At 38.1% G+C, this 18,669-nt stretch overlaps 1 protein-coding gene across 1 annotated transcript; it reads left to right on the forward strand.

Moving 5' to 3' along the window:
• The first annotated feature begins 1,280 nt into the window (after positions 1-1,280).
• On the forward strand, positions 1,281-17,673 carry grb2b (growth factor receptor-bound protein 2b). Its single transcript, XM_077733903.1, has 6 exons — positions 1,281-1,465; positions 2,929-3,183; positions 11,956-12,053; positions 14,564-14,686; positions 15,035-15,203; positions 15,792-17,673. The coding sequence occupies exons 2-6, from the start codon at positions 3,106-3,108 to the stop codon at positions 15,975-15,977; spliced, it is 654 nt and encodes a 217-aa protein (XP_077590029.1). The 5' UTR covers positions 1,281-1,465; positions 2,929-3,105; the 3' UTR covers positions 15,978-17,673.
• Positions 17,674-18,669: the final 996 nt, after the last annotated feature.

The raw sequence follows: 18,669 nt of genomic DNA on the forward strand, positions 1-18,669 counted from the left end.
AAATAGTATTTTCAAATAATTTCAAACTATATTCATTGAGGACACTAATTTATGGATGCTCAATAAATGCAAAGCACTTCATGCAAAGTTAAATCTTACCACAAGACGGCAGTATTGGCAAGGTAGTTTTTTTCTGTCACAGCTGGACCTCAACTTTAAAAACGATAACAAAACAATGCACCATGACATCTCTAACCTTTTTTAACCTAACTTACTAATGACTGGATCATTTAACAGTACATACAATTTATAAACTGTGGCCCTTGAACATGAGCACTGATGTACATGCTGATTCTCATCCCATCGACCGACACGGCCATATGTGGGTGACAGTTCTGTGATGGTGTGGTTTTTCAAGGGGGCGGTGGCGTGGTGGGGGGCGTCGAAGCGGAACAGCCAGGGCGGGCGGAGTTTTAGTTCCCACAAACGCACACTGACATAAACGGATTAAAACATGATACATAGACATCTCAGTGAGCAGCTAGGGCTGTCCCAACTATGCGTTGCTTTGTCCGCCATATTGTGTGATCTCATTATGGTTTTATCCTAATCTGTCAAAACAAAAATAAACAAATTAAATGTATTTTTTAAACTCCTAATGCGACTACTCCTAAAACTAGATTTGTATATGTGAGGATAAAATAGATAGGGATGGGTAGGGTGGTCTTTATTTTTTAATCTGATGTTTTTATATTAATATGATTTTAGTTGGCATCAAACCAACACATGCACTAATTCAAGGATTCCAGTGATGTTTACATCTCCTAATGCAAGTAAATTATGGTTATGGGAGTTTTTTTTAAACGCTAATAAATTTGATAACCTTTGATCCCAGAAAAGGTGGGTAAAAGACTTTAAAAAATGATTTCTTTTTATATCTCCCCTTAATTGGTGACATTACTATTTTTGCTGATTTAAAATGTATCTTAAATTATTTGTATTCATTCATTTTCCAAACCACTTATAATCACATGGGTAATGGGAAATCATTTGTATTTTTATTTATTCTGTTTTTGGAATACGCAAGCACCGCTCCATTTTATCACATTCAATATGGCAAGAATATGTTTGTGTTAGTCACAGAAACAGATAGTTATAACTAAGTCTTCTGCAGTCATACCTTTTTGTCCAGTTTTAAATTAATATTTAAGTGTCCTACAATCAGGCCACTTTGCCACATAAAAGATGGCGGCAATGCTAGCGTTCTATTGGGGGATTAATAGGGCGTTTCCATTCACAAGTCTATGGCTGACCATCCCAGCCCAGCAGAAGGAAGCGGAAATAAACGTCGCCAAGCTTATGCTATCAGCTCGAGTCAGGCTCCGAAGACGGACTGGCGGCGATACATGACACACATCGGGGGATTTTTTTTTTCCTCCACCAAAAGCGAGGTGATCGGTGCGGTTTACAACGCGGTAGGGATTTCTTTCTTACGGTGGTAACATCGATGCGGAATATTTGAGTGGTGAGTATCACTTTTTCGCCCGACTTGTTTACTGTTTCCTCTTCGCGACGCAGGCTAGTCAAGTTCAGTAAAGCTAGCGTGGCTAACTGTGCCACTAGGCTAGCAACAACAGCTTGCGCTATGAAAAAAAAAGCTGTCATATTGATCAACGCGAAATCAGCAGTGAGCTTCCCCCGACATTTCTCAGCATTTGGCTTGAAGTTAAACGCGCGATCACTTGTTGGCCGATGTCGCCCCTTCTTTTGCTGCTTGCGATCTGTTAGTAGAAGTGAGTTTGAGAATCATAAGGTATTGTTATCCTTATCCGAGTGTTAGCCGGGATGCTAAGCCTAGCCTGGGGAGACTGGGCGCAGTCTCGGGGAGGACTAACGGGAGAAGTATTCAGTGTCAGTTTTGGGAAATAGAATGTAACAATTCCTGGAAAGCGTCTTATTCTCTTTGAAAACGTACGTCTAGCCAACACTACAAGATAACATATTAAGATTATTGACACTTAAAGCAACTCTAGCACTTGGAACTCAGTGCTTTTTGTTTTCTTGACTGATGAGATGATTTATTGATAGTTTGAGAATATTTTGTACGCAGTGTCTCTGTGCATTGCAAACGTTTTATATGTGGTATAATTTTTATTTTTTGCGCAATCTGACATTTTTTTCCATTAATAAGTGTCCTATAGCCTCTGTTCTAACATCTCTTAACATTTGGAGCTATATTTTTTTTCATGTAATCCTAGTCATCTTCACTTTCTGTAATCAAGTCAGCTTTAATGAGTTTAGGGATTGTACAGTTGTGTTAGATTGACAGGAATTTGTAGACAACCTAATGCGATATCGTAGCCTTATCCGTTTAACAAGTCGAGGTTGAGCTAACGTATCACTAACGGCTCTGCATAATCTCTAGTCTGCACAGGTGTTTAGCAGTCGATGACAAGGATTTACTCTCCACTAAAAAAGTGGAGCCTGTCCTTATTTTCCCCTTCCACAACCCGCTTGCACACAAAATAGCAAATCTGAGTGTTTTAAAATGGTGAAACATTTATTATGTGCCACATGGGAGTTTGGTGTGCTCCCATTGTTGAGTGTTTACGTGTATCTTGTTTTTGTTATTCAGAATACACATACACATGTAGGGAGGGGCGTGTGTGTGTGTGTGTATTTGTTTACATATGTATGTTTTGGTGGCATTGCTCATTGGTAGAGTAGTTGTTTCCCAACCCAGAATTTGCAGGTTCAATTCCCTGCCCTGGTGATCTTGTCCAAGCCTTCTCAAGCAAGATACCGACTCCTGATAGACTGGCATCAGTTGTTTAATGACCATGTAGTGTTAAAGCACTATACAAGTATATAAGGAGATTTTCCATTCATATCTTTGTATCCTAACTAAAATGGTTGAATGATAAGGCTTGGATATGGTTTGTTTGAAATTAATTTCTCATAATCTCATTTGCTTTTCTTTCTTTGCAGGAACCTCGCAGCAACCTTTATGTAAGGTCAAAGCCCTAAAGCAGCGGGTCACCGACGGGGAGGAGAGACTCGGAGAAAAGTATCTGGTGGTAGAAGTAGCAGTAGCAGTACTGTTTTTATTTTTTATTCAGTCGCTGAATAGCAACTTGAGCCAAGACGCTATCTCGGACGCACGTCATGGAAGCCATTGCCAAATACGATTTCAAAGCTACTGCTGAAGATGAGCTTAGCTTTAAGCGAGGAGAGGTCCTTAAGGTAAGTGAAAAGCCGTTTTTTTTTATCTGAAAGGATCTTTTTATCAAAGCAAAGTCTGAATGCCCAGAAGCATGTGTGTTTCTTACTTATTTTGATGTTTGCACAATGAACTGGTTTGCATAAGAAGATGTTGCCATGCAACAACCTTAGATTCTAACGTACTTATTTTCCTTTTGATTGTTTTACATTTCTGGCCAAAGGTGTTTTTATATACAAATATGTAAAAATGCACCCCTTTTATTTGTGGTTAGGCTTTCAGATTTTTTTTAACTTATTTACTCTAACTACCCATGTTTTTGCCATGACCAGAGGGCAGAATGAACCAAAAGATGCTGATATATTTAGCTTGAATGTCTATATACGCAATAAATATGAATATTTCTAATGCAAAATGAGAGCAAATGTTGAGTCTATGTCAAAGCTAATTATATGTTGCAATATATATATTTAAATCAGTATAATTTGTATATCGATATATTGCCCATCCTTAGGGTGACTAATGATGGCAGAATATTGTTTACTCTTATAAATTGCATTTGATTGGAAATCTGTTTATAGGTCTGTAAAAAAAATCATAAATATTACAGGACTAAACTGAATAGTAGTCTTTGAAGATTACAGAGCCCTTAGCAGCCGCAGGAAGTACATCCTCTGCCAAGGCCTTAATGAGGATGGAGTCAATCTTGGCCTCCACTTGAGGTCCTGAGAGACTCTTCTTTCCCAGGAACTTGAAGGTCTCAACCCTTAATACAGCAGTTGGACAGTATGAGGAGCAACTGTGGCGCAGTATTTTTTCCTGAAGTATACTTGTTCTCAACTGCCTTGAGCTCGTTCAGGTCCAAATTCCATGAGCATGGCAGAGAACCAGTGGCTGGAATTGCTGCAGATAGGCAGACGCTTTACCGTCATTAAGGGAGGAGTTGGAGAGCTGCAGTCGCCCATGTTGCAAAAAAAAGAGCAGTGGGGAAATGACATGTCTTTTGAAAGAGGCACAGTACTGATGGTGTGTTGGCTTCCCCCATCTTCTTCACCTGCTGCAAATGCACTGACAGACGGTTGGAAAGATGCCGAGTTGGAAGAGAGAATTTTTAGGGATGAGGCTGTCCAAGGCTGAGCTGAAGTCTGTTGTTGTGTTGGTCCTTGGACTATTGAGGTTTTCCATGTAGAATTTCTTTTCAAGCTATTTTTTTTCGAGAGAAGATGAAGTGAAAATAGACTGGCATAATACTGCCCCTGGCAGCCTCCACAATTCTTCTGAATCATTTGTTGGCCGCTTTCCCCATGAGACTAATTTGCTTTTTGAAGCAAGCGTGATGTTCCTTCCTCCGTCCGATTCAATCCCCTGTCTCTCGCTCATTTATCTTTATCCGGTTTTCCTCGTTTCCTCCCCATCATTATAACTATATCCATCCTTTACCATCTTGTTTGAGTGACTGCTTATTTTTTTATGTTTAATCCACAAATGCATGCTGGTTAAAAAAAGAGTCCGTTATATAACATGTATCTTTTTAAATTGCATTTTTCGGATTTTCTTTTTCAAAGGAGATAAGATTTCGTGCCGTATAATGGATAAATAATGCTGGGGTTGAGCTGGATGTTTTTTTTTTTCTCCACTTTGCAAATTAATTCATCTCTTTGTCCAAGCTTGCTTTTACGTCCAACCAGGGGTCTTGCATTACCATAAGGCACACTACTTGAACACATAATTGCATATGAGAACACTGTGGTGTACAGCGTTGAAAACAAGTTTCAAAACTAAATTGCCAGTATAGCAAAATTGAGTGGTTGTACTACTCTTGATGACAATAGACTTGCAATCCTTTTGAACTGTGACAACTACTAGAAATAAACTCATTTAAATTCCTATCAGAAGTTTGAAAAGAGCCACACCATCAGATGTTTATCACCATCAATTGGACCCAATATCATAAAGGAACATTTTATTTTTGCTTTAAGACATAAATTTCAGACACTAAAATTAATTATTACAAAAAAATCTAAATAATACCCCACCCAAACACACCCTAGAGAATGTACACATGTATGTGCACACAAAAACAAATTTGAAACAACAAAAAAATTATGTGACCTCAATGGTGAATAAACAATATGTAAATCCCAGTTTTCGCTGCTTGCCTGTCGCATAATGCACCAAACAACTAAACCCAACTTTGACGCCCAAGAAGACCCATGCTGTGTTTGTTTTGATTTGGCTGGTGGTGGGGAGGGGGTTGCGACAGGGTAGATTCTGAACAAAGGGAGTGCACAATTTATCCGTCTGGACACAGAGAGCAAATAAGTAAACTTGGATTTAGGAGAAGAAGAAAAAAAACAATAACAACAAATAGTTGGGGGCTATTTTTTGTTTACTTTATTCTTTTTTTCGTTGTTTTTGGTATGTCAGACTAATCCATAACATTAGCACATTTATCATCAGATCATTATTATGCATTTCTATTTAAACAAACAAACAAAATCTTCACAAGTGTCTCAAATTTTGAAAGTGTGTCTGCATCTACTCGTTTAAATGCGAGGGAGATGGTTGCTAAAACTGCTACATTAACAAACTATGAAAAACAATAAATCCTTAGAGATAAATACCAAAAAAAATCCTAACGCTGGTTAGTTAATCCAGACATTACAGCAACCGTGGGTTAAATGTTACACTGCATCGTAGACTGATATAATTGAAATTCCACACACTAGAAGACGATTCCAGTCAGATCAATTGAATCTCATCTGCATCTGCATTTTATTTTGTAGCTTTTATGATCACAGTTAGTGAAAAGAACCCTAACACAGAGCCATTTTTTCCCCAAGATTTTTCTGTGGACGTTTGTAAGATAAAAGAAAGCCTTCACTGTCCATTGGTCACTAGGATATTTAGTAATCAGGTTCCACAACTTGCCTTCATCGAGCAATCACTGCGTCACTGTGTTTAACGACAGCTGGCTGCCCTGACCATGCTCCCCTCTAATTTGCAGCCTTTAGTCATTGGACAACATTTAGATCTGCCATTTGCTGTCGCATGAGTCAGATCACAGCTTCTTCGTGCGAAAGATAACGATTTGGAAGACTGTTATGTGATAGCAGAAATAGATTTGCCATTGCAATTAGTGTTGAATAGATCAGTGCTTGGACTTGATTACTTTTTGCTGAATCTTGTGTATTTGTGTAGTTGCCTTTTGGTTTTTACATCTTATGATTGAAAGTTGAAGCAAGATATTGAAAGCCTGGCCACTGCCTCAAGCACTGTCCTCATTTCCTCTTTAAATAAATGAAGATTAACAGACAGTCATACATACAGAATAATCTACTGTCAATGAATTTTACATCTGTGTCAACAGTTCTTATTAAAACTCATTCTGTTGACTACCTGGAGAACACAGTGCACCTGTCACTGTCATTTCCCTAAATTAAATGGAATTAAGAGTAGTTTTTTTCTCAACTATTGTCAAAAGGTTATTGCATCTTTGTGCATTCATATTAACAGCACAGCTTAACGTTTCTCACATCCTGTTTGTCGTCCAAACCCATCCGCAACTTCCTGTATCTCCATGACCAATTCCACCAACTCTTGACTTCTTCTAGACGTACTGACGATGCAAAGACTCAAGTGTGACAAAGACTTGAAGCTTTTACTCCTCTCTCTAACCTTTAGATGTTCTTTTTCCTCTTGATGTGATCTTGCTAACCATGTTTTCTGTTCAAATCCGCAAATCATTATCTAGGAAGCTTCTTGAGTCTATTGCCTCGTTACTTTTTAAGAACAATTCTGGCAATTGCCAATTATTTGACCGTATTGATCATGGTCCATGAAAAACATTACATCAGCGCTGACTTTCCATATTTTAATGTGAATAGATTCCAAATATTTCTTTATATACAAATCCCCTGCCATTGAGAACAACTAAATTGATTTTAGAATGTGAGGACTGGCTACGAATGGCATTTTTTTTCAATGGCATTGATGGTACTTGTCTTCCAATTTAATTTGACTATGAGTCAAAATGGATTGGACATCTAGCACTATTAGTGACAGGCAATAAGTTAAGGTCTTTTGAGGTGGACCAGACAAATCACTTGTAGCCTTCTGTGAATTTCTTGCTGGTTCGCCTTCAAATGCAGAACTGAGATGTTAATAAATCCCTGTCTGGTTGCTCATTGTTCAGTTTGTCACTCTTCACTGCAGCGCAAATGGATTTTCTGAAGAGAATGAGACATGCAATTTACATTTTATTATAAGAAAGTCTGATTTTGAGAAATATCTTGGACTCATATTTTGACATCAACTATTCATTTTTTTTGTTTTTAATTATCAATGACCACTTTTTTGTTTCTTTAACAGAAGGATAGTAAAAACCTTTGAGGATGTGTGGAATTTTAGTTTCTGGAGGGATTAGAAATAAGACCTTAGCTACAGTTATTGCATAAGGCTTCTCTTTCCTCATATGTATGATTTCACTCTTCTTTGGTAGAAACATGTTACTTAATCTGCTTCAATTAGCTGAATCTGTTCTAGCTTGAGAAGTCACGGTGTTAGTGTTAAGTGATTCAAGTTTTTGAGAGTCCAGTCAAGCAGGCGGATGGATGAGTGCCTAACTTCTGTGGTCAAATGTTTTATACAGAAGTACCTATCATACATTATTGTGATTTATGGGTATTTCAAAGATATGCATTTTCTGGCCGATATCACTAAAGCAATAGTCCGATTAGGAAATCCTGTGAAAGGTTGGAGAAGGTGTGTTAATGCCAATCCATTGTGACTCCAGCATGAGTCCTTGTTTGCGTCCATACAGTTTTGATCATAGAAGAGAGACAGAATAAATTAATACTTGTAATACATGATTGCAGATTTGAATACAGGTTCTAAAAGGTTCAAACAATGATGACAGCCATGTTGACATGTTCACCTTAGAGTTCCTCCCACCATAAAGGCTGAACGCTCTTCCATGTTGACACCACTTTATTACTTGACACTACTACCACCGTGCTTGTGAATATAACAAAAGCTGCCTTTCTGTGGATGTGCTGGAAAGTTTTTGCATAAACTACCTCCAACTTTTTGTTTTGTCTCATTTTATACCTGCCTCTATTTGTCTACCACAAGTCAACATACACCTGCAGCATATGTTGCATTATTTATTTTGCCCAACTACCAAATATCCATTCAGCCCTAATAGATGCTCAATGGTACAATCTTTAATATGTACAGTACGTCAATACAAACAGGCTTGGAGTTGGTAGCCCAAACTTCTCCGCCTGACTTTGATAAAGAAATAATTGCACTTAGGTTCACAAGTTGTTTTACCAGGCATGGTGTTTAGTTGTAGTCTTTTTTCCATTGGGAAATATTTTGCAGAATTTTAAAATCAACCACCAAAATTGCCAAATTGTGAAACAGGAGTGCTAATTAGATCCTAGAACTGATGAACATTTGTTAGTTCTGATCTCGTGAATATGAGTAGACCATTTTCTTTTTCAGAAAGGATTGGTGTGGGTAACACTAGAAGCCTTTTGCTTGTTATCAGACATGCACATAGCTTGACACCATGCTTTCTAAAGAGAGGAGTGTTATTATGTTTTAGGGAGTCCTCCATTGATTTTTTTTTCTCAGAGATGTTTATCTATTTATCAGTCTCCTTTTTTTAAAAAACAAAAAACTGGCTTCCACCATGTCTTTTCTTCCCGATCTTCCCCTAGTTGGCTAAAATGCTGAGTCAGACAGCTGTAATTAGGACTCCTCCACATCACCACATCATTTCCTGCTGCAGAGCCAAAAGGAGACATCTTTATTTAAAGCAGTGCCATCATTCTCACTCATGACTCTTAAAGTTCTACACTTATGTTAAGTTCTTATACTGCAAATTGTTGAAAAAAACATTTAGAAAACCTCAGAAATCAGACACTAACAACAACAACAACAGACACTAGAAAATTACATGTCTTTATACAAAGAAGAAAAAGCATTACAAGCTTTTGTCTTCCACTTGGTTCAATGTCAGTGTGAACAGTTTTAAGAGACCAGGAGCTTCTTTCTATAACCATTGTGTGTTTTGATGATATCAAATTTAGAACTCAACATAGGAGCACTTTTTCAATTGTATCCAGTTTTGTAAAAAAATATTTTCGTTATTCATATCCTTTTTACTAGATATATATATATATATATATTTTTTTACTCGATTTGAGTTGTAATTTGTGTATTATGTTGCTGCGAGTTCATCTGTATAAGGGAGGTCACACACGTGGTCTTGGCCACAAGCATCATTGTCCATTTAAACGCTTTTGTTTTGTGAAATCAGTGTAATCTTCCTCATTCTACGACAGCTCATGACCTCCTCTTGTCTTTTCCACTCAATCTGATGCTCCCCTGCTGGGTTTAAAGGGGGTCACAATCATTTGCGTGACTTTTCAGAACTACCGTATTTATTGGCATATAAGCCGCTTTTGTCGGACAAAACAAATGTTGGCTAAATCGAGGTTCTGACTCAATGAAATTCACAAGTTAGAAATTTTCAATCTAGCCATTTATGTTTACTCATGGTTATTATTGAAAGTGCTGTAATATTCCAATGTGAGAGAGGAGGTCTGCAGTGGCAGCTGTGGAGAAAATAATCCCTGGTATGGGCTTTATTTTATAAAAAAAAAAAGCAAGTATCTATTGTGGCGCAAACAGATTAAAAATCATCAGCAAAAAGAGGAAGGATACAAATCATTCAATGGCTTTCCTTAAGATTGAACTTTCATCCAGTTAATACTCCTTTTTAGAAATGTTTCAATTAAGTTACTTACTCTAAATATACTCTTACTGGGAATCTGTATACAGCTCTGCTACTGGTTATCTTTTTTTTCCTACTCCAAGCTCACTTTTTGGTTTCATACGCTGATACTTGCTGAATATCGACCAAACATTCGTCCTTTCATGTCAGGGCAACTATTTGAAGCTCTTCTATCACACAGCCAAAATCCACATTTACTATTGATAGTCTCCTTCAACCAAATTGTTTTTTATGTCCACTGCCTCATCTAGTTGAAGATTCAAGGTCAGCAGCTGAGAGACTAGTGACAGCTGGCAGTCTGCAAGCTCATTGGTGCAAATAGACCCTCGGTTAGGCTAATAGGAAAACTGTCTTGGCAAGGTTAAAAAAATAGTCACTTTTCGGGAGTGTTGAATACAAATTGAGGAGTACAAACAGGATTTTAAGAACAAGATACTTCAAGTTTCCCCCCAGCCAAAAAAAAGCATGTTTTCCTCTGAATTATGAAGAGACAGTGCTGTCAAAGTCTCTGAATTTATAAAATTCTAATGAGTGGAAAACGAGCATTTGTCATGCATGATTCTACCTCCCATTTCTCAGGGTTTATATTAATACTCTCCCTGCTCATATTCAAGCTGCTGAAAGTCTCAATCAAATTGCAACATGCTTTTGTAATGTGTTCCTCATCTCTTTTACATTTGGAGTATGGAGCTTAGCACTGGCATCCTGTGAAAATGTGACTATTTATTAACATCATTGTCATATGAGATGAAACACATTTTTCTTACCAAATATCCTCGGAATGTAGAAAGTAAATTTAGCCTGATATTCTAAATCAAGGGTGGCTATTACGTAGATTGCCATGGAACTATTGGTAGATCGCCATGGTACTATTGGTAGATCGCCATGGTACTTTTGGTGGATCGGTAAACAATAACATTTTGATCCCTCCCCTCTGTCTATTTCCTTAGTTAGGTTCTTATATATTTGATACGTCTGCCCGCAATAAGTTTAGCATGAATCAAGAGTGGATTTTTATCCACACTCCCATAAATGTTGATAGTCTACTGTGAGTTATATCATTTATAATTGCTGAGCTTTGTCAGTGGCCTGTAAAAATAAGGTAGATAGTGGAAGGTTAATTCAAAGTAGATCTTGGAGCAAAAAAGTTTTAACACACTGCAACAAGACGTGTGATGCCTTTCCACAAATGTGATATGTTAGAAGTGTAAGTAGAAGGTTGTAGTCCGGTGCTTCTCCTTTCAGCACCATTCCTGTTGGTTAAAGTGTCTGTGGAACAAAAAGCTGCAACCGCAGGGGCCCTCCCGCTTAGCCCAACCCTGAATTCTAACCCTAACAACAAAGTAGATCGTAGGAGGTTGGCTTGTTGAAAACTAAATCTTGGAGCAAAACAGTGTGAACGCCCCTGTTCTAAATTAACCTTTGTGACCTGTAATAAGAGTAGTGGACAACCAATCCAATTTAATAGCAAATGGTTTCAGCAAAAGAACATTCCCTCACTGCCAGTCCTCCTTAGTTTAACTGGTGTGGACGTCTTTTCCCATCAAACAATAGCCAATGAGTTACTGTAAGATTGAGGATTGGATCAATCTTTTTGCTGGTTTAGTTTTGGATGTGTTCCAGTGTAATCTTTTTAATAGGTACAAATGCATTCTGCCATCCACTATGCAAAATTGCTCCTTTCTTTTTACAATGGGAATATGCAACTGTCTTAAATGAATCACTTCTTTTAAGTGTCTATTTTTGGATTGCTCGTTCTAATGCAGTCCAGATTGTTCCCTGTGTGTTATCCATTAAAGATATACAAGACTATCTTTACAAGTATTTTAGCTTTCTTTTTTTTACATTACTAGTTAGGTTAGTTCAGACAAAATGACAGAAGACAAGTAAAATATTCACATGGGGTCATGCGTTTCTATTTATAAAGCTGGTTGTTTGCAAAATGAATGACCCTACTGATTTGATTTTTTGTTTTTGTTTTCATCACCAGGTATTAAATGAAGAGTGTGATCAGAACTGGTACAAAGCAGAGCTATATGGAAAAGATGGCTTCATTCCTAAGAATTACATAGAGATGAAACCCCATCCGTAAGTATTGTAATCTTGATTTCTATAACAACTGTTAGTTAGGTCACTCCCATTAATGAACATTTCCACATAACATGTTGAGTTTCTAATCAGGATTCATTAGCTTGTCTTATATATCATTTTTTGCAGTACTTTGCAAATTAAAAATTTAACAACTGACATCTTATTTACTGTTATGTACTATAGCGATGACTTTCCCTTGTTACTAATTCTGAACATTTTTATTTAAGGCACAGTAAATAATGGGGGGGGGGGGGGGGGGCTTGCATAACAACAACACAGGATGTTCTGGCATGACTACTGTGACCTACCACAACATGGTGACCTCTTGCATAACATAATAATTGGCCATATAAGGGCTGTATCAAAACATGCGACTTTACAAAGATAATTTGCAGTTTTGATAGGTGTTAACCTAATATTATTACACTATTGTAAGGGTATTTCACATAACAGGCTGCATCATATAATTTGCTATCCCTGAATTTGAAACTGATAATCCTACTTTGGTGAAGTCAACTCACTGTTCTTTTGTAGTAGAATCTTTTTCATGACAACTTGTCATCAAGCCGTCCTTTGGCTTTCTACTCTAAATTATTCATCAAATTGCTAATAGCGTCCAGTAAATAAATAATGACTCTACAGAATTTTAAAATGTGTTTCCTAGAGTGTCTGTACATTTTTAATATTATGTTTTCATTGACTGATGACTGTCTGAGGAAACTTGTTTCATAGTTGTAGTAGTTGTAGAAATGTCTACATACTGTTTGTAATGCAAAGGAGCAAACTGAATGAAAAACACAAGTTTTCATGAGGGGGGGACTTGTCACTACTTTGCAATTTGTACGCCTGCTGGGCAAAACATTCCTAACACGCACCTTATACTTTATGGCAAGGTGGTGCGAAATAGTTAGGAGATTTTTACAAATGTCCATAGTTATATGTTCGTAATTCCTTTTTTTTCTTCCCACCTCTGCCACTTGTGTGGTCTTAACACCACAATGACCACCAGCAATGTTTGTAGACTGCAGTAATGGTAGACTCAGTCTTGGTATGAGTTATACTTTTTAAAATATTTAAGATATCCATTAATTGCACTTTCTGTAAGTCATACTTCTGTTTTTTTTTTGTGGCATGTCAGCGCATGTTGCACTATCGGTGTGCCTCAATGACGTAGCAGCTGTGTCAAATAGGGAACACAATAATCAAATTTGAGCTTAAATCTAATAATAACACTGTTGTAAGAATACTTGGCTGCAATTTACAATGGTAGACACCCAATGCATTGGAACTGACGGCGAATGAACTGGGCGTACACTAGTGAAAAACATGTTTAATTCACAGCAGAAAGATGTAAAGAGCTTTAAAAGAAAATCTTCTCCAAATATAATATCAACAAAAGCTAAACAGTGACTTCAATAATATTCACTTGAACTAAAGTGTACCAGTGTGCCAGTGTACATGTAATATGCTGCAGGCATTTTTTTCTTAATTAAGTATTGACTGTATTGTTGCACAATGGAGTCCTTTTTTGCCCAGAGGGTTAAATGTTGGGAATGCACCAATGAAACTTTTTTTCAGATGATATGACTAGTATAGTGCTTTTTCTACGCACAATTAAGAGAAACAAACATTCAAACTGAATGTTATTGAATACATTTCATTTTAAGACAGGAGGACTCAATAAAAAGGAATTTTCGAAGTGTATTGGCGAACATGAGCAAGTAACAACACTGCAGGACAGTGACCTTGAGCAAGTAAACACTGCCATTTTAGTGACCACAGGGAACTCAGGAGGAAATTCACAGGAACCCAGCTGAGATATTGTGGCAGTCAATTAGGAGTCTCATTTGTAGATTATAAGAATGCGTTAACACAGGAAACCAATGGAAAATCTGTTGTTTCTTAAATGGCATGGTTTAAACGTTTTATTTCCAGTTACCAAAAATGTGTCATCCATCTGTCTTGCCTTTATTGAATTGTTAAAAAAAATGTTTTTACTTATCCAAATCCAAATGTAAAATATTTCCACTCTACAGGATTTACTACACTTGCTTTGTGCATTCTAATGTTAGCTTCCCACGGAAACTTCCAGTTTTTATTTCCATTATCTATGTTTCCATTGTTTTTTTAAATTTGCCTTATGCTTTACATGTTTTATTGTATTTGTAGCACTTAATAATGATGAAATATTTCGTTAAAACCCCGGGTTTATCACCTGATTGCCAGTTTGAAAATAATATGGCGATGCTTTGAATTTGGCTGCTTAGGCAAAATTCTGCCTATTTTCTATTGGAAACCATGAATATTTAAATGTATGCATTACCTGCAAGACTGCTGAAGTTGATACTTAAACAACATTTTTAGCAAGTGTGTGATGCTGTCTACTATCGTTGATTTGCTTCGGCAAAGATCACACCTTTTATTCATTAGACTTTACTTGCACTCAAATGACAGCCAATGACCTCGTGGATGAAAATAGTCATTCAAATGTTTGTCACCTCCTCCAGGTGGTTTTTTGGGAAGATCCCACGAGCCAAAGCAGAGGAAATGCTCAACAAACAAAGGCACGATGGGGCTTTTCTCATCAGAGAGAGCGAAAGTGCACCGGGTGACTTCTCCCTCTCCGTCAAGTGAGTACCCCCCGCCTAAACTTTTTAAGTTTAACATTAGCCAACCGTCACTGCTCTCTCTCTCGCTTCTAAAAAGTGATTAGCTTGACGGGTTTCCGAGCTTTCGCGGTCTGAGTCATCAGCCGAGCCAATTCCTTATTCTCAAGAAGGCTCAGTTGGGTTTACCCTTTAGCTTCTTTTTCAGTATTTGCTCACTTCCTCTTCTTTTGTCTCCATTTTGTCCTTCCCTAAAGATGCATCACACCATCTGTGTGTTGCGCTATACTCTTTCCGCTCTGATGGATGATCAGTATTAGTGTCCACTTCATTTGCAGGCAATTTTATTGACTTTTCTTTTACCTTATTCAGGTTTGGGAACGATGTGCAGCATTTCAAGGTCCTCCGTGACGGTGCCGGAAAGTATTTCCTGTGGGTGGTCAAGTTTAACTCCCTTAATGAGCTGGTGGTCTACCATCGCTCCACCTCCGTCTCCCGAAACCAGCAAATCTTTTTGCGAGACATCGAACAGGTCCACCAGGTAAAAATGAATTCGTACAAATTGGGAGGACTGGCTATGATTATTCATATTTTAGTGCCTTTTGTCATGATACTAATATTTTCAACGCTGTATTGATGCATTAAAAATAATCAATAGCTTTTAGATACATTAAAAAAATGTATTTAATGAATTCTTTTAGTGCCTACCATTGAATATGATTAGGCATCCAATTGTGGCTCTATAAATATAAAATTAACTCTTTAAATTAATTTGAACTATAATGGTTTGGTGCCACCCTCCCACTTTAATCAGATTGGACGCTTAGTGCTCTCTATAGAAAAAAAATAACAGTTCATTGATATAGAGAGGTTAAAAAGAGTAATCTGGCAATTATAGCTGACCACTGTTTCCAAATGATAAAATGCAAAGCAAAATAGTGGCTGGTTAATCATAGGTTGGCACAATATTCCTCCACTGTAACCCATAACCACAAAATGAATCAAATAGGCTTTTATACACATTTAGACGATAGAAAAAAAATCAATGGAATTTTCACTGGAATGTATCTTGCTATGTTTCTATGATCACCTGGCTAACCTCTTTCTCAATCTCTATCTCTCCAATCAGCATCCCACATACGTGCAAGCGCTCTTTGACTTCGACCCCCAGGAGGAAGGCGAATTGGGTTTCCGACGCGGCGACTTCATCCAAGTCCTGGACAACTCGGATCCCAACTGGTGGAAAGGGGGTTGCCACGGCCAAACGGGCATGTTCCCTCGCAACTATGTCACGCCGGTCAATCGGAACATCTGAAAAAAAAAATCCCTACGACATCCACCGCACCATCACCACCACCACCATCACCATCTTCATCGTCATCAACATCATCATCATCCTAGATTACAGCAGTCCCTCTCCGCATTCATCTGATCCCTAAACAAGCCCATCTCTTTGCCAACCCCACCCATATCAGGAGCAGAGAGGAAAAATGCAAACAAGTGAAAGTAAGAGAGAGAGAGAGATAAGACAGGAGTGCTGTCCTAAGCGGTGCTTTGTGATGGGTGGCAGCTGAGCAAAATCCACCGAGACTAAGACTGTGAATGCCTTGCTAAGGATCGGAAGCGCTTCCGAGGCAAAGAGAGAAAGAACCAAAATGATTCGACTCCCGCAGCCGCTTCTGTCTTCTCCTTAACTTCTTAACATTCTGCCGCCTTGTGTTTGCCGCATGTTCTTTTATCAACCACATCTGTTTTAAAGGAAAAATGAAAAGAAAAATGTTTAAAAAAAATAAAAATAAAAGATTGTTTTTAAAAAAAATAAATAAATGACAAAAGAACTGAGGCCATATACAGCAAGTTTTCATGTCTACGATGATTGGCTCGTCAGCATTGTACATCAGCCCGCCGGCTGTATAAAGAAATCGACTATAGAGAGAGAATCCATTTTTTAAGAATATATATTATATATTTGTATGTGTTTTGTCTGTATTTACCTCTCATCGCAAGTTTGTAAATTATGTTCAATGGTTTGTTTGTTCGGGTAAGACCTAGTAGCTCCAGAATGTCCTGAGTTGTCCAAGTTTGGGAAAACGCTCGACAGCATTATCTCCTCTTGATCCTCCACTTAGCATCAGGAGAAGAAACCAATCAATCGCATTGGGACGCTCCTGTCATTAAACGGCAAGCGTATGCAGCCGTTAATGCAAGCCATGTATGATGTCAGCCACCTTTCACCTCCCTTTCTCCCCAAAGGCAATGTATTTGTCACAGCCATTTGAATGTAGCTGACAGAGTCCGCAGACTTAAGCATGAGGGAATCTACACGACCGCGCCAAGGAAAACGCGCTATAATGTTACCCGCCGCGTTCGTTTGTCACATGTTAACGTACAGCTCGTTTATGCAGATACTTTGCTACAACACTCTCCTCGACTTACATGCCCACGCAATGAAAATTGAGATAGGATAATGGCGTGTAATCACCAGTCTGCAACTGGCACAGATGGACGCTTCCCAAAACTGAGAGATTGTCTTCTTTTTTTTTTTTTTTGGTTGTTGTTGTTCAGATGTCAGATCATTTTCAATGATATTAAAGAATTTTGTCTTTTCCATTTTTATCAAATGTGGTGTCCAGCACTTTTTGGTTTTGTTGTATTTTAGTTATTTTTGGTCAAATATTTCCATCTCTGTTATGGTCCAGTCTGTCTGTGTTTTTGTTGGTTTCTTGCTCTCTGGATAGTGCCTTTCTCTCTGGTGTTTTAGCGTCTCTCCGATTTGTTCCCTTTTTGTGGGGCCTGATAGTCCTACAGTGAGAAACGGTGTACATAATCAAACCTTGTCCCGCCATCCTTTCCCACATCAACTCGCCTTCACTTTAGTCCCCACCTACATGGAACTCTTATTTAAGTGTCTCTCGCCTTGTCTTACCTAATGATACTGTTTTGGTTTTGCTTTTGCTTTTTTTTTCAATTTTTTTTCTTTTCAATTAATAAAATGCAATTATTAAAAAAAATACCTGCTTTGCCGTGTATTGTTTTTGAAATTGTGGAGTGATACTGGTGGTGTTTGTTGCCTATGGGCCTGTGTGGATTATATCTGGGTGCTCCAATTTCCTCCCACATTCAAAAGACATGTATGATGGGCTGATTGGACACTCTAAATTGCCCCTAAATATGAATGTAAACGTGAGTGGTTGTTTGTCTCCTTGTGCCCTCTGATTGGCTGAGTGTCCCTCCCCTCCTCATGCCTGAAAGTCAGCTGAGATAAGCTCTGGCACCCTCCATGACCCTTGTGAGGATATTGCAGTTCAGAAAATGAATCAATGACCCCAAGTAGCAAATTTAGCAGAGCCAGCGAGTTTTGGAGTGCTTTAGTCCTAAAAATTGGGTCAAAACCAATCAATACAACAATTTAACCTGCTGAAATGAATTTATTGTAGGTGTAGAAATGATCAATAATCATTTTTTTTTTTAGAATTAGAGGATCACTGAATCTAATTATGCTCTGAATTTACCGTCCAGACGTGTGCTGCCTGTGCATGCTTTACATATTCTCACCGCCAAGCAAACTATTATGCTCCACTGCCTCATGGAGATTTTATGCAATTCTTGTTCAAAATGGGACGAGGTTCTACTGGCTCTGTTCTCCAACATGCTAAGAGCTATTGGTTCGAAAAGCTGGGTCCCATCCCCCGCTTCTGCCCACAGGCACTTTTGTCTGCTAGCTGAATGGGTCAGTGAGACACTTCTATCTATGGCAACGTCATGGTAATGTGTGTCCAACAAAGCATGGATGACACAGTACATGTTTTCATTCTGCCAATGGTTGCAATAGAGTTTTGTATCCATGGTACATGGTACAAACTCATTTTTGTCTTGAGTCTTTAACACACGCTCATTGCATCAGCAGTGCCCCTTCTTATTTATCTCCTCTGGACTCTCTTCTACTTATGAAAGACATCATCAGCCTGCTTCAGCGCTTCTATTGAAACTGATGACGCATTCACGCA

Source organism: Stigmatopora nigra, chromosome 15 (assembly GCF_051989575.1).
Source record: "Stigmatopora nigra isolate UIUO_SnigA chromosome 15, RoL_Snig_1.1, whole genome shotgun sequence".
Taxonomy (NCBI): Eukaryota; Metazoa; Chordata; class Actinopteri; order Syngnathiformes; family Syngnathidae; genus Stigmatopora; species Stigmatopora nigra.